This window comes from Haliotis rufescens, unplaced genomic scaffold (assembly GCF_023055435.1).
Source record: "Haliotis rufescens isolate VD_foot unplaced genomic scaffold, xgHalRufe1.0.p SCAF_16, whole genome shotgun sequence".
NCBI lineage: Eukaryota > Metazoa > Mollusca > Gastropoda > Lepetellida > Haliotidae > Haliotis > Haliotis rufescens.
In genome coordinates this window covers 11,066,768-11,090,881 of record NW_025963846.1, presented here as the reverse complement: position 1 = coordinate 11,090,881, position 24,114 = coordinate 11,066,768, and the positions used below count along the sequence as shown (strand labels likewise).

Below are 24,114 nucleotides of genomic sequence, written 5' to 3'. Positions count from 1 at the left end.
CAGTGAGTATAGCTATCAAAGAATTGTCAAGTATGGCTATTAGTGAATATGGCTATTGTCAAGTATGGCTATCAGTGAATATGGCTAATGGCAATTTATCAGTGGGCAGAATGGCAGATATGGCTATTGATGCGTATGACTTGGTGAGTATGAGTATCAGTTAGTTTGTTTGTTTGTTTATTTGTTGTTTAACGCCACACTCAGCAATAATCCAACTATATAACGTCAGTATGTAAATAATCGAATCTGGACCAGACAATCCAGTGATTGACATCATGAGCATCGATCCACGCAGTTGGGATACGATGACATGTATCCGTTGGTATGACTGTCAGTGAGTATATGGCTATCAGTGAGTACATGGCTATCAGTGAGTACATGGCTATCAGTGAGTATATGGCTGTCAGTGAGTATATGGCTGTCAGTGAGTATATGGCTATCAGAGAGTATATGGCTATCAGAGAGTATATGGCTATCAGAGAGTATATGGCTAGGAGTGAGTACATGGCTATCAGTGAGTATGTGGCTATCAGTGAGTATATGGCTATCAGTGAGTATGTGGCTATCAGTGAGTACATGGCTATCAGTGAGTATGTGGCTATCAGTGAGTATATGGCTATCAGTGAGTATATGGCTGTCAGTGAGTATATGGCTATCAATGAGTATATGGCTATCAATGAGTATATGGCTATCAGTGAGTATATGGCTATCAGTGAGAACATGGCTATCAGTGAGTACATGGCTATCAGTGAGTATATGGCTATCAGTGACTATATGGCTATCAACGAGTATATGGCTATTGGTGAGTACAGTAAATCTTAAAATTAACGCGAGCATGAATTTAATGCGAAAAATGTGAGTGGTCTTTGTTCGCATTAGTGAAACCTCGCATTTATATGACTCCAAAATTACTATCAACTATAAGATGACCTCATTGCACACTTTGGATAGCGGAAATACCAACTTTTAATATAAACGCAAACGGTTTATTGAGCAGCAGTTGTAACAGGTACATAACAATGTCATTTAAAGAATAGGAATTACACCATAGACATCCGTTGAGTTATCACTGCTGGGGTCAAGAATTCTACCCAGAACTGACTCGGCATCATTCACCACTCCAAACAGTAAACTGTTGTTGGTTCAATTATTTTATTGCCTTTGAACTTCCAGTCAGCAGAATAAACATATAAAACTGTGTGTTGTTTTTAGGAAAACACTTTTTATAGATATTACAGAAGTTCTTTACTCAATGCTAATAAGCCCTGCTATTTGTGTTTGATGGGATTAAGGTAAGGATATGTATCATTCCACTGGGGATGGGGTAAGAGGGGAGTCGCATTGAAATTGAGTGGCATGTTAGGAAAGGGGCCAGCAGTCGTATTAATTTGGAGATGCATTCATTTCAAGATTTACAGTATTTGGCTGTCAGTGAGTATGGCAGTCGTTGAGTTTAGCCATCGGTTGAGGAGAACTGTCATGACAAACGGGCAAGGCCCTCAGTTTGCCCAATAATTCAACTGGTGCACTGTTTTTTGATCGGTATTTCTTACAAGTTGATGAATGACAAAGTAGCCCCAAAGTTTATCCTTGTCCCTGCTTGTCAACGGTACAAGGATCTATACCAAGGCGTAGCTATTACAGTATAATAAAAAGTTATTATCCATAATTATTTTTGTGGGTCTACTTTGTTGCACTGTTGCTGCTGAGACGATGGTCTAGGAAAATGAAGTAAATGAAACTTGGTTATTGCATGTGTATTACCACTCTCTTACCCAGAGTTCCATGCGGCCGGCAGCCAGCTAGCATAGTACCTCTGCCACAGGCCAGCGCCATGTGACGATTCGTCACATCTTTCACAGTCCATTCAAGATATTGCATATGGTTTTCATCCGTTTCATGTTTGACAAGTCTACACATTTTCATAAACAAATGTCAAAGAATGGTTAACTTTCATTGAGAAAGTATGCAAATACGTAAAAATCTACTTGTTTTTGCGTAGTTATCCTATGTTTACATTGGTTGTACGGCTCCACGTGCTGTCATCCAAGCCCAACGGAGAGCTAGCGACATGGTCACTTTGATGCATAAATATATATATTGTCATGCAACTCACTGTCGCAATTGTAGTAGCATATCTATATAGTTATGCAAAACAATATGTAAAGCGCCCCCAAATACTTGCATTAGTCCGTTCTATACTGATTTCTGAAAAAGCGCGTTTGTTTACAAACAAGAGAAAATTCCGGTCACATGATATGCAAATAAGCCAGTGGCAGTGGTGTTATGCTGAGTCACCACTGCGACGGAGTGTGGTGTATTACATGAAATATACCCTCGTAAGTCAACAATACTCCAACTTTCAGCTGACTCACTGGCACAGCTTTAATAACCCGTATGCTCATATCACTGGATTGTCTGGTCCAGACTCGATTATTTACAGACTGCCATAATATAACTGGAATATTGCTGAGTGCGTCACTGAACAACAAGCAAACAAATAAACAAACTTAATTAGCCTGCGTAATCACCAGATGCCAATTAGCATCAGCGACCTGACAAACTGGGCTTCTGACAAGCAAGGGTACATTTGTTTTAGACGACACAATACTTGGCCTGTTGAAACCAGGCATCCAAATTGGGTTTGTTTGCCAAATCGGACATTTGTATTTTGGTCACATCCACCTCATATTTGACAGTTACTATTTGACGTTCATGTATGAATCAAATATTAAGATCAATTGTCACTTTTATGACGAATACCATATTTACTTGTGTATAGTGCACATTTAAAAAAAAAGCCACAACTGTGTAGAGGTGGGGGCCTTTAATGCCATAATAATAAATAAATTGATTTTCGTCCCTCCTCACCTCACTACCAAAGACCCACGTCACATCATAGTATTGTCCAAGAAACTACCTACAAAGAAAAGCACTCCAGTGTTATTGTGTTTCTTTGCTGGATGGGGGCGGTCTGGTAGCCTTGTGGTTAAAGCATTCGATCGTCACGCCGAAGACCTGGGTTCGATTCCCCACATGGGTACAATGAAGCCCATTTCTGGTGTCCCCCGCCGTGATATTGCTGGAATATTGCTAAAAGCGGTGTAAAACCATACTCACTCACTCACTCATGAGAAGCACATCTGTCAACAGTACAAGTACAGAGACACCTTCATGAACAGTCTGTTTAAAACAAATGAAATGAAATACCGGTATAAAAAATTGTGCTTCCTGTCCAGTTTGTTTTTAAAATTTGAATGAAACAAGAAATTTATTGTGCATCATCTCCAATGTCTTTTTTAAAAAAATTCCATATACGAACCCAGCAAGGATGTATTTGTGATATTGGGTCGTGTTAAGAATGTTTTCATCTGTATAAAGTAGTATTGGACACATGAAGTATACATGAATTGAGACTTACCTTTCATTTTACTCAGAAATGTGTGAATGTATCTGTGTCTCTTAATTACCATTAATGTTTCTTCTCATAGTGGTTTAGTTCCTGTGGGTAGGGCCCGTTTCACAAAGCGATCTTAGTGCTATGATTGTCGTAAGCCTATTTTAAAGTATGGGAGTTACGATCATCTTAGCGCTAAGATCGCTTTTGGGAACGGGGCCCTGATCTCAAAATCAGAAGATGCGCAACGGTTTTGTATGTTACTTTTCCAGAGATCTTCTAAGTTGCCTTCATGAGAAGACGGAACTTGCAGTCAGCTGTGCTGACTTTGACAAGGAATATACTGTAGAAGATGTTTTTCAGGTCAGTGTGGCATTCATTATTTAAATTTGTCTAAATCACATGCTTTTAGACAAAATAACATCTTTTAGGCATATGAAAAGAATTTTCTTGTTTCTCAGGATCTGCCTACCCCACTATTGTTTTGTATTTTTAAGCACTTAAAAAACGCCTTTTTCTTATTGTTCTGCAGGTGAAAAGAGGTCATGTGATACAATAGAATAACATTTTACTTCAAAAGATTTGTAAACTCCTGAAGAAATATAAAGTTGAAAACCTCCCTGCTCACAATCAAATTTGAAAAAAAGTCACGAGAAACAAGACTTGCCATATTGATTTGAGTTTTTTAAGAACTAAGTGAAGCGATGTAAGTAAACTCATGTTAAATACAACAGTACATGCTTAGATTTTGATGTTTTGCTTATGTTTGAACAGGTGCTAGAACAGATCTTCAGGTTTATAGAGAAGTCCTACAGGCTGTTCCAGGGGTGGGTAACTCTGCTCTGCTATTTACACTTTATGTGAACAGGAATGAATAGGGAAATGTAAGGCAGAAATAGTTTCACATTATCTGGCACTGACACATCAAAAAAATCCTTAAATGAAAGCATATTGTTTCTGCTGATCAAAAAACGTATATATATTGAGTTCCACTTTTACCTGGAAACAAAAAACATATTTTATAGTCATTTAAAACGAATTGTTCAGATGAACTAACACTGCATGTATTTTGAAGAAAACCAAACAATAACCAGTATCAGCTGTTTAAGTAATGTTACCTCAAAGGGACCACTTGTTTTAGTTCGTTATAACTGTAGTTCGTTATAAGCATATATACAGCATAACTACAGCATATAGTCGGGACAAAAAAGTAAGTTCGTTATATCCGTCAGTTCGTTATAAGCGTGTTCATTATAAACGTAGTTTACTGTAGTATAATTATCATAAAAATGCCTGCATGTTATCGGAAATCTGCGGGCCACTGTAACTTGATAGCAGCCTGCTTTTTCCTAAGGACAGGCTGCTATCTATTCTATTGTTATGTAACGTCATTGGTGTCATGTTTCTTGTGTTGTGACATCATCCTATGTTATGTTCTATGGCATTGGTATTTTTAAATCAGTGTCCTGCGTTGTGAGGTTCTTAATACAGTCACTAAACTTAGTTGCTGTTGTGGTTTTATTCCGTTAGGGATCAGCTACATATTCTATCTATATTAGCACAATGACCTTGTCTTGCAGTTAATCGCAGATCTTGGACTTCTACAAACGATAATGCCCTGAAAAATAACATTACCCTTACAATATAGCACTTAGCAAAAAGCAAATGCAGTGATATTTCACAGTGAGTATTGCAACATGTTGTTTGTGCAGACAATATGGAGTCGAGCCCGACAACTTCAAGCAGCTCCTGGGCAGTGTGTTTCGCAGCTATGGGAGAATCATGTCATCCACTGAGGTAGCCCTGCGTCGAGCACAGGTGAGTGAATGCAGGTAGTTCTGTTGTAGTTCAAACACAACTCCGAGGTTTGGGTTGAAAATGTAAAATCTTGAGCGAGGGGAGACCCGAAGGGCCGAAGGCACACAGGATTCGGAGGGTCTACGTAGAGGTATTCTGGACTCTGCAGTATGGTACGTGGGACGGAAATAAAGTATAACTTCAACATTTAGAAAAAATAATGGTGTTCATAATGACTTCCTTTAAACATTATATGTTTCCAATAATTATCCCCCGCCGCGCGAAAGCGCGAAGCGGGGGATATAGTATTCACGACCGTCCGTACGTCCGTCCGTCCGTCCGTCCGTCCGTACGTCCCACCTGTTTGTTGCCGCGATATCTCAAGAACTAAACACTGGATTGTCTTCATATTTGGAACTATGGTGTATATACAGACTCCGCAGACACCAGTCGGTTTTGGTGACCTTGATCCCATTTTCAAGGTCACAGCAGACAAATCTGCTTTTAGAGTTGGAAAACGGTGTTGCCGCGATATCTCAAGAACTAAACACTGGATTGTCTTCATATTTGGAACTATGTTGTATATACAGACTCCGCAGACACCAGTCGGTTTTGGTGACCTTGATCCCATTTTCAAGGTCACAGCAGACAAATCTGCTTTTAGAGTTGGAAAACGGTGTTGCCGCGATATCTCAAGAACTAAACACTGGATTGTCTTCATATTTGGAACTATGGTGTATATACAGACTCCGCAGACACCAGTCGGTTTTGGTGACCTTGATCCCATTTTCAAGGTCACAGCAGACAAATCTGCTTTTAGAGTTGGAAAACGGTGTTGCCACAATATCTCAAGAACTAATCGCTGGATTGTCTTCATATTTGGTACTATGGTGTATATGGCGGGGGATATTTCGTCACTCTGTGACAAATACTTGTTTTACTTCAAATCTCACCCTATATTCTACAGGTTTTCTGTCTGTGATAAACATTCTACCTCTGTAGGGTAAATCCTGACGTGTCCTATAAGATTTGTGTGTAATAGCATTCAGGATTCTAGGGTGAGCAAATAGGAAAAATTAGATGGGATTCAGAGAATTGTTTGGCACCTTCTTTGTTAGAACCATACCAATTTTCCTGGCTTTCACCAAAGTGGTGAATGTCTGATGCCTGCCTTACTTCAGGTTTTTGTCCCACATCAAACTGACTCACTGTGATGTGTGTCTCACACACTCCTATCATGGGTGGGTTGTCTTTCCCTGCAGGCGAAGCTGCTGAGGGAGCTGAACAAGACATTCCAGCCGCTGCTGAAGCTCATTACCCGCAAGGAGCTGGCGGGTCTTATCCAGGAGATGTGCAGCAAGATGCCCAAGGAGCTGCCGCCCTTGCTGCTGGAGGCCAAGCTGCAGCTCTGTCGGGATATGGTCAACTCCGTGCTCTTCACAGAACAAGGTAGGTTGGGAGATGGTCAACTCCGCTCTCTTCACAGAACAAGGTAGGTTGGGAGATGGTCAACTCCGCTCTCTTCACAGAACAAGGTAGGTTGGGAGATGGTCAACTCCGCTCTCTTCACAGAACAAGGTAGGTTGGGAGATGGTCAACTCCGCTCTCTTCACAGAACAAGGTAGGTTGGGAGATGGTTCACTCCGAGCTCTTCACAGAACAAGGTAGGTCGGGAGATGGTTCACTCCGAGCTCTTCACAGAACAAGGTAGGTCGGGAGATGGTCAACTCCGTGCTCTTCACAGAACAAGGTAGGTCGGGAGATGGTCCACTCCGTGCTCGTCACAGAACAAGGTAGGCCAGGCATTCTAATGTAACTTACTGAACTGAACAATTTGTTCAGTTTATTAGGTTGCCTAATAGTTCTCTTTGTCTGAACCTAGGTTTGTTAAAATTTCAAATATTGATTATTTTGAGAAAAATGTAACTTGGTCAATTTGTGTTTACTTGTCATTCAACCAGTTTCTGGGGTTTCTAAATATGCAAAGAATTTAGATGTTTAGGACATGACCAGGATTAAATGTGTTGAGGAATGACTTACGCCTGTGTTAAAAGTATCCTGACTAGCATTTAGACAGTGTGTATCTGTACACCTGCCTTACACTCACACCTGCCATGTTGTGTTGCAGTGTCCAGGGATATTGTGTTGCCCATGTGTATGTCTGTCATCAAGAAATGCCTTATCACCAAGCGAGTTCTTCCTCTGGCATCTCAGACTCTGGGAGACATCCTGGACCAGTTCAGAGAGGTCAGTATTACAGTGGGGTATTCTTTCTGTGTCGTAATAGTTGGGCGTTCTTTCTGTGTTGTGATAGTGGGGTGTTATTCCTGTGTTGTGATATTGGAGTGTTCTTCCCGTGTTGTGATAGTGGAGTGTTCTTCCTGTGTTGTGATAGTGGGGTGTTCTTTCTGTGTTGTGATAGTGGAGTGTTCTTCCCGTGTTGTGATAGTGGAGTGTTCTTCCTGTGTTGTGATAGTGGGGTGTTATTCCTGTGTTGTGATATTGGAGTGTTCTTCCCGTGTTGTGATAGTGGAGTGTTCTTCCTGTGTTGTGATAGTGGGGTGTTCTTCCCGTGTTGTGATAGTGGAGTGTTCTTCCTGTGTTGTGATAGTGGGGTGTTCTTTCTGTGTTGTGATAGTGGGGTGTTATTCCTGTGTTGTGATAGTGGAGTGTTCTTTCTGTGTTGTGATAGTGGAGTGTTCTTCCTGTGTTGTGATGGTGGGGTGTTCTTCCTGTGTTGTGATAGTAGGGTGTTCTTTCTGTGTTGTGATAGTAGGGTGTTCTTTCTGTGTTGTGATAGTGGAGTGTTCTTCCTGTGTTGTGATAGTGGGGTGTTCTTCCTGTGCTGTGATAGTAGGGTGTTCTTTCTGTGTTGTGATAGTGGGGTGTTCTTCATTATCGTGATAGTGGGGTGTTCTTTCTGTGTTGTGATAGTGGGGTGTTATTCCTGTGTTGTGATAGTGGGATGTTCTTTCTGTGTCGTAATAGTGGGGTGTTCTTTCTGTGTCGTAATAGTGGGGTGCTCTTCCTGTGTTGTCATAGTGAGGATGTTCTTTCTGTGTTGATGCATGTCATTAAGATGTTTGTATAGTGTTTACCTGTCACCTAGCTATGAATAGGTCGATATGTTCCCTGATAGCATGGAAATGTGGCATTTTACTGCAACCTGGTATCTTGTAATATAATGATGGTAGTATCTACTGATGAATAGAAAGTGACAGCTAAAATGGGAAGCATAAAAGCAAGGGAGGTTCCTGTGCGTACAACAGTATGGTGAATGTGAATGTGTTCCTGTGTGTACAACAGTATGGTGAATGTGAATGTGTTCCTGTGTGTACAACAGTATGGTGAATGTGTTCCTGTGTGTACAACAGTATGGTGAATGTGAATGTGTTCCTGTGTGTACAGCAGTATGGTGAATGTGTTCCTGTGTGTACAGCAGTATGGTGAATGTGAATGTGTTCCTGTGTGTACAACAGTATGGTGAATGTGAATGTGTTCCTGTGTGTACAGCAGTATGGTGAATGTGAATGTGTTCCTGTGTGTACAACAGTATGGTGAATGTGTTCCTGTGTGTACAACAGTATGGTGAATGTGAATGTGTTCCTGTGTGTACAACAGTATGGTGAATGTGAATGTGTTCTTGTGTGTACAACAGTATGGTGAATGTGAATGTGTTCTTGTGTGTACAACAGTATGGTGAATGTGAATGTGAATGTGTTCTTGTGTGTACAGATCTCGGTGCCTGACGGAGACAGCCAGTACGTCCTGAAGATCTTGTTCGACTTACTGATGCAGACCCTGTTGATCATGGACGAGGTGCAGCAAGAGGAAGCTGGGGTGAGGAGTGTTAATATAGCCAGGGTTCAACCCCTTAACATGAATATGTATTCATTGTATTTTGGAAATTACCAAAATGAGGATTCCTCCACCAAAATATCTTAAATATATGACAACATCATATAGCTGCATTATATATGTGTATATCAAACAAAAAAAGGCAGATTTTGATTTTACAAAATATATTGTAGTTCCTGTGAAAAGAAGTAATTCTTCAATTTTCTCCATGATCAGAGTTGGGCTGAGTGTCCAGGGGTAACTGATGATGTGTAGCCATTATCAGCCGTCTCCTAGGCCCGAGGGAATAAATTGCAAAATAAATCAGACTCAAGCCTAGAAGGATTTGGCAAGTCTAGGTTTCCTCAGCTATAAAGCCTCTGGGCTCCATTTGGATTTTACTTTCCATTTTGTTTATATATATTTTGAAATGAGATACTTTATTTTTGTGTCTAAATGTAAGTCTAATGTAAAATTATTATAAACTGTGAAATAGACAGTCTACTAGGTTCTGTCTGCACTGGTTTGCCGCGATTTGGTTTGTCAGCATCATACCCATGCTCGTGGGTTTCATAAAAAGTGGTAAGCATCTAAGGCCTGCATCACTTTTGACCTTCCTCCCATGTCAAGCTGACATGGTCTTGATATAACATGACTATGGTGTGGCAAGCAGCATGAAGCCCAACTCACTCACTCACTCACTCTCTGTCTGCAGGGCATGATGATCTGCTGCCTCATGGAGCTCCTCAGGAAGATGGAGGAACTGCACTACACCTCTCTCATGAACACCTACCCCAAGGGGAGGCCACTCAAGGTACTCCGCCCGGTCCACAGGGCCTGATTTCTGGAAATCTGCTTTAGGCAATAACTCAAGACTTTTCTCTTTAATCTTTCCTTTAATTTGGTCATAATGTTGTTTGATGTCAGACTGATTGATCATTACATGGAAATACCCAAAGCACTGTTCAAAGAGTCATACCCCACATTCTCATGACCAGACCAGGGCCCACTTGCACAGAGCAATCTTAGCGCTACGACTATTGTATTGTTAAAATATTGGAGTTACGATCATCTTAGCTAAGATCGCCTTGTGCAAGTGGGCCCTGGACTTAATGACCAGTGTGTAATATGTTGACTTGGTTAGTCAAAGGTTGGTAAGTGTCCAACTTCATGCATGATCTGTGGACTTGGTGACAGTATGTGTGTGTGTGTGTCAAGGGTCAGGTCTGTATTTCAGGACTTCCTGATCCGAGTGCTGCTGGTTTTCCGTGACCTCATCAAGCGGGATGTGTTCCCTGCCAGCTGGACTCTCATGAGGATGGTGACCAACCAGTGAGTACCCTCCACCGTCCACCCCCACACTGGCATGAAGGCCCCATTGTCCATTGATGGCAGTTATGAAAATTGATGATAAACCAAACTATGTTTGACATGGTATTTCAAGTATGTGCTCACGGTGATGTCTTTGTATTGGCGAAAGTAATCAAAACACATTGTGGTGTGTATCATGCATCTGTGTTTTTTTTTGGAAAAAAGTGAGCACTGCTCAAATAAATTGGTTCAAAAAAATACAGAAAAATTAATTTTGGCCCAGTGTAGATTCTGAGGCAGAATAGACCTCCAGTTCCATGTGCTTGTTGGAGAACTGACTAAATAAGGTTTGGATGGTCACTGCTTTGTAAATGTTTTTTGGGGTCATGATGTCCAGGGGCAGTGAGGTAGCCTAGTGGTTAAAGCGTTCACTCATCACACCTCAAGACCCAGGTTTGATTCCCCCAACATCGGTACAATGTGTGAAGCCCTTTTCTGGTGTGCCCCACTGTGATATTGCTGGAATATTGCGAAGAGCAGCATAAAACCAAACTCACTCACTCACTCATTATACGCAGTGGCTTGGGCATTGCTCATGTTGCCAATAACTGGTTTGTGTGGTCCAGGCTCAAGGGCTGCAGTGTTGGGCTCTATTATTGCTGACTGACATGGAACAATGCTGGTCCATTCACCTGTTTTGACTGCTGGATTGGTGTTCTGTTGGTGATAAAGTCAGCTCATTGATCATCACTTGTGATGAAAACGTGTAGGTTAGCATGGAATTTGAATTTGAATTTACCAATTAGTATGGAGTTTCATGTCCTTTCATGTGCCTGTTCCATAGCTGACTGGTGTATTACAGCAAGCGTGTACTAATTCACTTTCAGCGTGATCCTGACCGCCATTCAGTACGTGGCCCAGTCCCTCACAGAACACTTCCTCACTGGGTCAGACTTTGATAACCAGGTGAGTTCCAGGCGAAGGGCAGCATTGTGTAGTCTTGTATGTCACGCATCCAATCATCTTCCCGGGGCAAGTGTGTTAACTGACTATATAAAAACCAGTTTTCACCCTAGGCTGGTATTATGGAGTTACATTTTGACTGGACAAACGAGTCTATGCATAGTCCAATCACAATCGCTTAACGAAATCGAAATCCGGTTCGTAAACTGTCATGCAGATTTCAGTCGATTGCAGGATTTGCAAAGCATGTGCACTGCCAACTCTATGTCAAGAGATACTTTCCAAATCTTTTCATGTTTTTAATCAAGGTGCTCATGGGATTTGATGCACTTCACGATGAAAAGCCCATTTTATCACAATATAGATCTTGATTATCGATCAGATCTTCTTGACTGGACGAAGCCATTTTGTTTGAAGGAAATGCAAGTGATAAATATGAGAGGTTATGGAATCTGATTGGTCCATAGGAGAGGCATAGAAGGGACATAACTTGTAATAGCCACTGGTGGCGCTAGGATCAATCCCAGGAATTCCAGCCTAGTTCGGCAAAGATGGAAACTGAATTTTTAAAGTCAGTTAACTCTCTTGCCTCGATCAGGAAGATGGCATCCATAGGTTTATGAGACTGTGAAAATCAGAAAGAAGTAACGTTACAGACATTTTGAAAATTGTGTTTAAAATTTGTAATAATGAATTGACAGCTGAATGATTCAGTTAATTCAGATTCATGTTAGATTCATGACAGAAGATACCTTTATTGTATGCATATTGGTAGAGTGTAAAAAAAAACATACTCATTATCTGTAGGATAAATTGTTTTCATGCATGGTTATGTGAAGGTAATTGTGCTTTTTTTCCCAGTTGTGGAGCAACTACTTTGACCTGGCGGTATCCTTCGTCACACAGGACAGTCTCCAGCTGGAGAGATTCTCTGATGCCAAGAGGAACAAGGTCAAGGACAGGTCAGTGCGCCATGTTTCACGTAGTAGACAGAAATGTTGTTCTTTAATAGAAGTTGTTAGGGTAGGCTAGAGCAGTATTTAAAGTAGTAAAGGGCAGTATTTGAAGTCGTAAAGAGCAGTATTTGAAGTCGTATAAAGCAGTATTTGAAGTAGTATAAAGCAGTATTTGAGGTAGTATAAAGCAGTATTTGAGGTAGTATAAAGCAGTATTTGAGGTAGTAAAGAACAGTACTTGAAGTAGTAGAGAGCAGTATTTGAAGTAGTAAAGAGCAGTATTTGAAGTAGTAGAGAGCAGTATTTGAAGTAGTAAAGAGCAGCATGCGAAGTAGTATAAAGCAGTATTTGAAGTCATAAAGAGCAGTATTTGAAGTAGTAAAGGGCAGTATTTGAAGTAGTAAAGAGCAGTATTTGAAGTAGTAAAGAGCAGTATTTGAAGTAGTAGAGAGCAGTATTTGAAGTAGTAGAGAGCAGTATTTGAAGTAGTAGAGAGCAGTATTTGAAGTAGTAAAGAGCAGCATGTGAAGTAGTATAAAGCAGTATTTGAAGTAGTAAAGAGCAGTATTTGAAGTAGTAGAGAAGTAGAGAGCAGTATTTGAAGTAGTAGAGAAGTAGAGAGCAGTATTTGAAGTAATAGAGAGCAGTATTTGAAGTAGTAAAGAGCAGTATTTGAAGTAGTAAAAAGCATTATTTGAGGTTTGTTAAGATCAGTATTTGTAAGTAGTAAAAGGCAATATTTGAAGTTATTTGATATTGGATATTTAGTTGAAAACATGTTAAGAATGCTTATTGATTTGGATGTCTTTCTTTCAGATACCAAGACATGAGAGTTCTCATTGGTTTACAGATTCAGACCTTATGGAATGGACTAGGTAAGGCTTACCAGCTTCAATCTAGATTGTGCTGCTTTGTGAGTCATGATGGGAGAGAAAAAAATGAGTTTGGTTTAGTGTCACTGTAATGCAATATGCCATCAGTATCATGGCAAGGGACACCAGAATAGGCTTCACGCACTACCCATGTGGGGAATTAAACCCAGGCCTTCAGTGTATAGTGAATGGTTTAACCACCAGGCTACCCCACCATCCATGAAATGGTATTTGCTAAATTTGAGTGTGAGATTACTAGTAGAAGATTTTTGCTGAGAGATTTATAGCATTTAATGTTTTTGCTCTAAATGGGTATTAAAACTCTATTTGTAGCATTTAATGTTTTTGCTCTAAATGGGTATTAAAACTCTATTTGTGTTACAATCTATTTGTGTTACAATTTTAGGAACATGCTGTAGAGAAAATACAATTGTGTTTTTGTTACCCAGGCAACCAAAAGAGACATTTTATTCCATCCCTGGTTGGTCCATTCCTGGAGGTTACCATGGTACCAGAAACTGATGTCAGGAAGGCAACAATTCCTATTTTCTTTGATATGATGTTGTGTGAGCAGAATATAAAGGGAAACTTTACCTCAGTAAGTACTACAGTACCAGTTAAACCATAACCTTTGTAAGCTCTACAATACCAGTTAAAACTTCGTCTCAGTATGTACCACAATACTAGCTAAAACATCACCTCTGTACGTGCTATAAATATGATACCCAGTACATATTACGTAGAGAAACACAACTATCTTTTAAATCCATGAACCGTTGTCAGATATCCAGGTGAGCTACACCCTCCCTCATTTAATGCGGTCATTTGTTGATCCTTCCAATACCACTATCTATGTCTGGAGATTTTATGTATGCTTCCAGCTAATGGTCAGTAAATGGGACAAAAATGGAAATATTGCATTCTGACAGACCCCAACATTTCCTGGTGATATACCGTATTCGACGTAATAAGCGCCCGCTCTAATAAGCGCCCACGGCGATATTTGCTAATATACCGGCTTGTGAACAATCCCAATTAGCACCCTTTCTGATTGATCAATGTACACAATACTTATTTATTCGCGTATAATACGCACTGGTGTGTTATATGCACCCCTAATTATGGGCAATTACATTCTGGAAAAATCTCTCTCTCATATATAAACATTTCAGGCTGTCAGCATAAACCACGGAATTTATCTTTCAACTCTGTTTTTTTCGACAAAATATTATTCTAATAAGAGCCCCCTATTTCTAATTTTGATAGCGCCCTGGGCGCTTATTACGTCCAATACGGTAATACCACAGCCCTGTTCCTCAAAGCGATGCTGGCACTACAACTGTTTTAACAGAAATTTGTCAACATAGATTTCTGACAGTTGTATAACTACTACTGTCTTGACTTCTAAACTTTAACGGGGGCACGGGTGGCCCAGTCGTCTAAGGCGCCTCGTTTAGCTGTGCAGAGTTGCGTCCCTTGGGCATGCCAGAAACCTATGATTGTGGGTTCGAATCCCGGTTCGCCCCGATTATGTTTCTAGGTTTGTCAGCACCCTACCCGTGATTGTGGCTTTCACCGAAGTGGTAAACGTCTTAGACCTGCATCACTTCGGGCTTTCCTCCCACATTAAGCTGAGACGCCGCGATATAACTGGAATATTGTTAAAAGCGGCGTTAAACCAAACTCACACACTCTAAACTTTAACATGTATACCATATTCGACGTAATAAGCGCCCCGCTGTAATAAGGGCACATGGTGATATTTGCAAATATATTGGCTAGTGAACAATCCTGATTAGCACCCTTTCCATTGATCAATGTACATAAGATGTATTTATTCGTGTATAATACGCACTCGTGTGTTATATGCACCTTTCATTACAGGCAATTAAATCCTGGAAAAATATATCTTTCATGTATAATACGCACAGACTTTTGTTTTGTATCATTTCAGGCTGTCAGCATAAACCATGAAATTTACGATCTTTCAACTCTTTCATCAAAATAATATTCTAATAAGAGCCCCCTAATAAGGGCACGACATCAGTATTTTAGACTATATGTAATCTCAGTGTGTCGTGGCAGGTGGAGAGCGAGATAATCGAGAAGCTGGATATCCTGATCACAGGAAACAATGGCGATACAGAGTACAGGACGCTCTTCAACCAGATGTAAGTACATCCACATCCACAGCTTTCACATACAATGGTTTGTTTGTTTGTTTGTTTGTTGTTAAACACAGCACTCACAACTATTCCAGCTATATGATGGCAGTCAGTAAATGATGGAGCCTGGACTAAATAATCCTGTGATTGACATCATGAGCATCAATCTACGCAATTGGGATACGATGGCATTCATCAACTACGTCAGCGAGTCTGACCAACCGAGCCTGTTAGTCGCCTCTTTCAACAAGCATGGTTGCAAAAGACCTACTCCAACCCGAATCTCCACGGATCCACACACAGTGACAGCTGCTTTGTCTGTTAAACTGCAGAAGTGGCAGAGATCATGACAAAAACAAAAGAAAATCTTTTTATTATGATGTATTTAAGTAAAACCTTTGTTGTAAAGTAATAAAACTGTCAGATGGACAGTCAGACACATAAGAGGACCAGATAGTGAGTGAGTGAGTTTGATTTTACCCAGCTTTTAGCAATATTCCAGCAATATCACGGTTGGGGACCCGTGAAGATTTCGGGGTAGAATAGGTCTTCAGCAACCCATACTTGCCGTAAAAGGTGACTATGCTTGTCGGAAAAGGCGACTAACAGGATCGGGTGGTCAGGCTCGCTGACTTGGTTGAGGCATGTCATCAATCCCAATTGCGTGGATCGATGCTCATGATATTAATCACTGGATTGTCTGGTCCAGACTCGATTATTTACAGACAGCCGTCATATAGCTGGTATATTGCTGAGTGTGGCGTTAAACAACAAACCAACCAACCAACCAACGGTTGGGGACACCAGAAATGGGTTTCACACATTGTACCAATGTCGGAAATCGAAACCAGGTTTTTGGCGTGACGAGCCAACGCTTTAACCACTAGGGTACCCGACCGCCCCTGGAGGGCCAGATAGAAATGGAGGGATGTGTTTTGTGATTTGTTGATGCATAATTTTAGTGATGATGTAAATTGTTGAAAACACATCACCATGTGGGTTTGTTACAGCCATGTAATATACTGTGCTAAAAAGGGTTGGGATCATTAATATTTTTGGGTATATTTGTTTGTAGGGAAGACTGAGCATGCAATTATCCCGCAAAATGTTTATGATCCCTTCCTATTTTTCGTTCAGTATGTGTTTACATTTAGTATGCAGGAGCACTTATAAATCTTCCAAATGGATCAATGTTTAGTATGTTTCAATAAGGAAAGAGGAGAGGACACAACCCTCCGAATCCATGTGTGCTTCACTTCCTCAAATTTGGGAAAACATCCACGTTTGTAATGTTGTTCTTGAATGATTCATTCCTTGTTTCGAGCCTTTGTTCTTGTGAGGTCTGTTTGAAACTGGCGTGAGTCCAAGAATTAAGATGCCCAGGTAATGAGGTACACTCACTCAATGTACCATCTTTAGAGTCAAGGTTGAACAACTGCAGGTTGGGTGAAGAAAGGCAATGAGGCAGTGTTAGCTAGGCTATTGAGAAGACAGGATAATATTTGTGTTTATACTTCAAGGAACTATGAATATATTTACATTCAGGATGGATTTATTTGAGGAGTCTCTCGTTTAAATGAATAGTGCAATATGTAGGATAAGTTTATGTATAGGATAGTATAATATATTGGATAGTTTTTGAATGTTATTTCTAAGGTTATCATGGAACACATTATCTCATGCTTGTGTTTTTTGCAAGGTTTGTTTGTTTGCTGTTTTACGTCGCACTCAGCAATATTCCAGCTATTTGATGGCGGTCTATAAATAATCAAGTCTGGACCAGACAATCCAGTGATTGATACCATGAGAATCGATCCACGCCATTGGGATCGATGACATGCATCAACCAAGTCAGCAAGCTGACCACCCGATCCCGTTAGTTGCCTCTTACGACAAGCATAGTCGCCTTTTATGGCAAGCATGGGTTGCTGAAGACCTATTCTACCCCGCATCTTCAAGGGTCTCTTTTGTAAGGGAACAGTTTGGATACATATATTTTACGGAAACATCATAAGGAATATTATACAAAAATGCGCTCAATAACATTCAAACTGTCCTTATAAAGATCCTGCAGTCTAAATTTTGCAGAAACTTGTCCCTAAGAGCTAAAACTGACTTGCACACGTTATGACAGCTGTTTACTTAGTAGTCATGATAATCTGATGGGGAGGTGGGGGTGGGGGTGGGGGTGTGTGTGTGAGGGGGGTGGGGACCTCCTGCTGAGAGACCACCTCCTTATGGTAACTGTCAGATAAAGATTAAAGTGATAACTGTGTCCCCGGAATTGATAAAGATATCATTTATCAACCAGGCTGACTGCATTCTTCTTCCCAGGGATGTTTACATAATGAGTGCATTTTATCAGCTCATAATTACCAGGTCTCTGTTATTATTGATAATATTAGTAATTAGAACTGTCACTTGTGTCTGTTATACCCTAGCAATGTGCAACAATTATACACAAGTATCAGATAATGTGCAACAATTATAAACAGAATATGACAAGTGGTGAATGTCAGTGCAGGGACAGTGTTGAAAGAATCAGGGCACATGTTGACTTGGAGATAGCAGGACACTTGTCAATTTCCGGTTGTCTTTCGTGAATATGTATCTGAAAACAGAGAAAGCAGATGGGGGATGAATGCACTGATTGTAGATTGACAATGTTTTACCAAGATGCAAAAGAACCAGATGACTCTGCACAAGAAAAGGTATATCCAAGATATTTGCATGATGATTTTTTGGTTGGTTTGTTGTTTAACGCCGCACTCAGCAATATTCCAGCTATATGACGGCGGTCTGTAAATAATCAAGTCTGGACCAGACAATCCAGTGATTGATATCATGAGCATCAATCCACCCAATTGGGATCAATGACATGTATCAACCAAGTCAGCGAGCCTGACCACCCGATCCTGTTAGTCACCTTTTACGACAAGCATAGTCGCCTTTTACGGCAAGCATGGGTTGCTGAAGAACAAATTCATAAGATATTTATGTTTTTTAGATGCCTTTGTTCAATATTGAATGCCAGTCATGCCCCTGATCATCAATAAGATCATGATGATAAGTTTGACTTTTTTGTGATGTTAAGTTGACTTTATGAAGTAAGCTCTTTATTTTAAAGTAACCTTGTATGTTAACTGCCTTTTCATGAAATTGCTCAGAGCTGATGAGTAAGTAGAAAACTTGGAAAAAAACCATATACCTCGATCATCCTCGATTATCGAGTGTAATAGCTGATACAACTGGAATACTGTTCAAGCAGTGTTAAACCCAACTCACTCACTACCAATATGATCATTGGGAAGTATATTTCTGTCAAAGCACACTGATTGATACAAGCAGTACTTGATTCACCCTCGCCTTTTTGCTTGAATATATTACACCTGAATGATTGAAGTATTGGTAGGGACTTCTACCCCCCACCCCACCCCACCCCCCATGGTAATGGCATGAGTAGAAGATGTCCTCCTGCTATTTCTATTGGAGCACACTAATGGGCCAAATATCTTAATACAAAATTGCTGATTTTGTTCAATGGAAAATTTCATAGTAAGTGGAGATAATTTGTAGTTAAAAATGGTTAATTCAATGTCCATATATTAAACAGAAATAACTGAAAAAATGCTATTAAAATGATAATTTCAAAAAGTAAACAACCTTGTTTTCGGTTTTCATTGTGTCTGTTTTGGGTAAACAGGACAGTGACAGAAGAATATGTATATCAGCAGAACCCATCTCTAAGTTACTGCAGGCTAATGGCCCGTTAAACTAGATAAAGACATGTTTTCTTCCAGAAAGGAAGCTGGAAATTCCCAAATGTTTGCCATTATCATGATGCATGTGTCTGACTGGGCACAGGGGAGGGAAACCAAAGTGATGTGAGGAGTTCCTGTGATCCTTGACCTGCTAATTAGAACCAGCAGTTTGAGTGTCCAGTGCACAGATAGCTCCTGACAGGGTTATTGGTTTGTTGCTGGCTGTGGGGATTTTTCTAAGTGGAATCAGAACAGGTGGTTTGACTTTCAACTAGTCTGTTAGTCTAACTTTCAACTTGCTTGTGGAGATCCTTGACTGTTTATGTCTTTTTCAAAGGAGTCAGATTTAGTTTTCCTTTGTCAAACTGTACATTTAATGTATTGTTGTCCAGAGTTATTCTTGAGTTGCCAAGTTTCAGAAGCCTTGAAACATTGATGTTTAATTCCTTACTTTTATATTTTCTTGATGAACATTCAACTGCTGTAATGCCAAAGAATAGGCATGCAGTATAGTTTTATGAACCCAACATTTGGATGTCGGAACTGATATTGCCAATGTCTATTTACATATAGAAATGTTCAAATAAAATGTGTTTCACTTCTCAAGTTAAAATGTTATATTAATTATGTGGATGATAGAAGGTGAGAGAGTGTCACAAAAAAACATGCCCATTATGAGTTGATCTGGCGCATACCGCTTCTTGTATACCTTTTACGACATAGAATCGTCAAACTACAACAAATATGACTTTTAACGGGTCAAAGTATGGCATTTATGATGTATGTATCCATTCTATGTCAACTAAAGTTTGTTTCAAGGTGTCAATAACGGTAATCTGACTGTGGTTGCTGTTAATAACAGTGAGTTGTGCGATCTTCTGATCGCTTCACTCATGATTTCGCGAAATTAATTAAAACAATATAAAAGGAATTTTGAATAAAAGTAATGAAATAAGTTACAAACATAAGTCCAGATATACAATGAACACGTTTTATAGCCAGACAGTGTAATTACATGATTAATTTGTGTACTTCAGTAGGAATTTGTTGACATGGTATTTCCAGTGTTACGTGCTCACGGCAATCATCAAAACTCATTATGGCGTGTATAATGCTCACCCCATCCACACAGCGGTGTTTTTGGGAAATAAATGTGCGCACCATACTAAAAAAATATGGTATATATACCTTGTATACTAGTCTGTCTTACAGACCCTGATACAAATATATATCAAATACAGCCCATGCAAGTCTATAATGTTTGGCAAGTCTAGATCACTGCAGTATCTGAAAATGAAGAGAGTCACTGGGCTCCTTTTTATTATATTTTTATTAAGATAACTGAACAACTGTTTTTTTATGTACGATATGTTCATTTCAGAGACTAGATGTTAGTCTACTTGTATACCTCACCTAGATGTTGTCACTTCCTACCGAGAACTGTGCACTGACCTCACTGACCTCTTGCACTGACCTCTTTTCGGAATATGCAAATAATCATGATTAAGTTTACGTGTGTCTGTAGCCCATGCAGCATGTGCATTGTTAATTCTATTAAAAGTAAATCACCTCCCAGGACCTCATCGAACCACATCCTCGTGTGATGGTGGAATTGTAAGTGTGAACTTGGTTCTTCTTGCACTGGGATTTGGTGCTTTGGACCAATTGGATGTTGTCCCCATGGGGTCTTTTTAACGATAGAATATCCACGCAGCAAACCACTTTTCAGGACTAACAGTTGATTGTGTAGACCTGATCAGAATACAAACCACGACTATTTTGTTGATCTAACTGAGCATTTCTAAATATTGATCTCAAAGGAGATTGTCAGAGCCTACCGGGTAAGTCTGAAAATTGTGATAGCGGTTCAAGCTGCACCTCACAGGACGGGAAATTGGAGGTTAAACACAATATTTTTCTGAAAACAAATCATACCAACCCATTATCAAACAATTTCAAGGATGAGTGGAGATTTGTGGTGTCTTGAACTGTAATAAAAGTTGGGTCAACCAAGCAGGAACAACCATGTTTGTTTTTTCTTCAAGAAATAATAATATACTGGAAACAAGTGAAGGGTATTTCTCTTAGAGTGTTACAGCTAGAACAATAATTAGAAGTCACCTGACACTTGCTCCTTGCAGAGTTTATAGTTGGATTGTTCATAAAATCCCCTCTGAAAAATGTGAGAAAGAAACTGGTAGCTTGTAAGTCACACATTTTTTTTCCTCATTATGAACTGAATACAAAAACAATTCTTGGTGGAGGTTTTGACTCTCTTTGTTTTAAGCGAGATATTTCCTTCCCGTAACCATGAGTTGCTTTTCAATATTTTTTGTCATTAAAAATTGATTCTGTAATGTGGAACTCTCTTATCTGGAGTGAGTGAGTGAGTGAGTTGGGTTAAAGCCGCTTTTTACAGTATTCCAGTCATATCACGGCGTGTCAGCTTAATGTGGGAGGAAAGCCCGAAGTGATGCAGGTCTCAGACGTTTACCACCTCGGTGAAACCTACGAGCACGGGTATGGTGCTGACAAACCTAGAAACATAAACGGGGCGAACCGGGATTCGAACCCACAACCGTAGGTTTCTTGTGTGCCCAAGGGACGCAACTCTGCACAGTGAATCGCGGCGCCTTAGACGACTGGGCCACCCGTGCCCCCCTCTAATCTGGACAGTGGTGTAAATACGTATGTACAAGTAGAATATTCTGGGCATCAAATTCTGTATACAACGACTAAAGGGTAGCTTTTCATTGTCCCTTTGTATTCACCTGTAGGGGGCGGTGGGGTAGCCTTGTGGTTAAAGCAGTCACTAAATGTCACCCCGAAGACCCAGGTTCAATTCTCCACATGATAACTATGTGTGAAGCCCATTTCTGGTGTCCCCAGACATGATATTGCTGGAATATTGCTAAAAGTGGTGTAAAACCAAACCCACTCACTTACTCATGATTTGAAATAAACATCCTCAAGGCCTTTCAGAAAGTTTTATGGGAGACAGGTGGAGAACGCTTCTAACGCACTAACAAAGATGTTGTCTTATGCATTTCCCTATTCTGACTTGTACCACATATTCCTGTGTTTTCAAGTAAAGAGTTGACTTGCCTTGGCATGTGTTTGTGATGGATGCCGCTGGTGGGGCAGGATACATTCAACTTTTCACAATCAATTGGTATTATCACTATTTGAGACTGATTCATGAACATGTGCTCATGATATAGTCGGAATCGTAGAGTGAAGAGTGTAGTGTGATTATGGAAATAGTTTTTGTCTCTTTGATTCCATTAATCAAGGCATTAAGATTGAAAAGTAATAAATTGGTCTGGCATCAGTTAACTTGATTTATGTGTCCAGATGTGAGTATGAAGCTGTGAGAAATAAAGATTGTGAAACAAGATAATGAAAGAAAGAAAACGAAGAGTTAGCACCTGTTGTGAGGAAGATATTATGTTCCTGGAGAGCTCCCATGTGTTTGCCGTTGAGGGCAAAGTTGTTCTAATTGCTAAGATATGATGAGCTCCTGTGGAGGAGGTGATTAGTGTGGAATGAAGTAATTGGTTAATTCCCAGCTTCAATGAGTCTCCACGGCTGGGTGTATTCAGTGTGTGGCCATCTTTCACAATAGATCATATTCTAACTGACGCCTCCATGTCAGTCGGGTAGGAAGAAGAACGTTTCACTCTCATGAATCTGTGTTATTTAAGTGCCCTTGAATTCCATTGATACAAAGGATACTCTTTGATAAAACCATCATTGAAGGGTCTGTCAGCAATCTTGGTCTTAGGTATAAGGCTTGAAGAATACTTTTGATCCATCATGGAACTTGGTGAATGTTATTTCAACATGAGCTCGGTAACGAGGTGTAGATTTAAGACGTTTGCCCCCTTCCTTTTCATTGAGATTGATATTGACTCTTTTTGATTTCTGAACCCACAGGGGGGCACCGTGATTCGCTGTGCAGAGTTGCATCCCTTGGGCATGCCAGAAACCTGTGATTGTGGGTTCGAATCCCGGTTTGTCAGCACCATACCCGTGCTCATGGGTTTCACTGAAGTTGTAAACATCTGAGACCTGCACCCCTCAGGCTTTCCTCCCACATTAAGCTGACACTGAACTGGAATACTGTTAAAAGCGGCGTTAAACCCAACTCACTCACTCACTCACTCTGAACCCACATGTTTATTTGTGTATGATACTGTGCATTAAGCACGTTCTTATGCTCATTCACCAAGTATCTGTCCAGTTTGCTTGTGTGAAAATACATTAATCACTGACTTCTTAATAAATATTGTCACAGGTGTAATTTAAATTCTTTGCAGCCTGCTATCCTTATAATAGGATAGATTAGGATGCGACACTTTTTTAGGGACAACTTGTTCTTATGATTTATACAATCAAGGAGTCATGATTTAAAGTAGAGACTTGTGAAAGTCGACGGGTCTCTCTCCTCAGCCACTGTGGAGGTGTTGACACGGAGGAGCTGATGGAGACAGTGTGTAATTAGTTGGACATACTTAGTGTCCAGCACCCAGACTGTCAGTCTGCAACAGTCCTATGTTTTCTGTGTTATGGATTAGGAATATTGACAATATATGTGAATAGATTTGGAACACAGCTGACATTTATGTCAAGGGAATCGTTGGAAGTGTTCTTGTTTTAGAATTTATAGGACTATAATATTAAAGTACCGGTAACTGCAATTCCGATATCTTGTAAATGTTTTGGATTATTCGGAGGAAGTGTGATGACTGGCCCAAAATGCAGTCCCGGTGACGACATGTAAATCAGAACAGTTTTTTTTTTATCAGGGCCCCTTCCACAAAGCGATCTTAGTGCTATGACTATCGTAAGCCAGTGGTTGTGGGTTCGAATCCCGGTTCGCCCCGATTATGTTTCTAGGTTTGTGAGCAACATACCCGTGCTCATGGGTTTCACCGAAGAGGTAAACATCTAAGACCTGCATCACTTCGGGCTTTCCTCCCACATTAAGCTGACACGTTGTGATATGACTGGAATACTGTTAAAAGCGGCGTTAAACCCAACTCACTCACTCAC

At 40.3% G+C, this 24,114-nt stretch overlaps 1 protein-coding gene across 5 annotated transcripts in view; it reads left to right on the top strand.

The window, feature by feature from the left end:
- LOC124136721 (dedicator of cytokinesis protein 3-like) overlaps positions 1–24,114 on the top strand; it is a 150,638-nt gene that overhangs the window by 66,398 nt on the left and 60,126 nt on the right. For all 5 annotated transcript variants that reach the window (XM_048396860.1, XM_048396862.1, XM_048396859.1 and 2 more), the window contains 13 exons: positions 3,670–3,760; positions 4,172–4,224; positions 5,110–5,215; positions 6,457–6,643; positions 7,323–7,441; positions 8,930–9,034; positions 9,747–9,845; positions 10,269–10,363; positions 11,230–11,308; positions 12,167–12,267; positions 13,078–13,136; positions 13,583–13,731; positions 15,219–15,304. In XM_048396860.1, the coding sequence (XP_048252817.1) occupies positions 3,670–3,760; positions 4,172–4,224; positions 5,110–5,215; positions 6,457–6,643; positions 7,323–7,441; positions 8,930–9,034; positions 9,747–9,845; positions 10,269–10,363; positions 11,230–11,308; positions 12,167–12,267; positions 13,078–13,136; positions 13,583–13,731; positions 15,219–15,304 (1,329 nt within the window). The remainder of the gene's footprint in view (positions 1–3,669; positions 3,761–4,171; positions 4,225–5,109; positions 5,216–6,456; positions 6,644–7,322; positions 7,442–8,929; positions 9,035–9,746; positions 9,846–10,268; positions 10,364–11,229; positions 11,309–12,166; positions 12,268–13,077; positions 13,137–13,582; positions 13,732–15,218; positions 15,305–24,114) is intronic.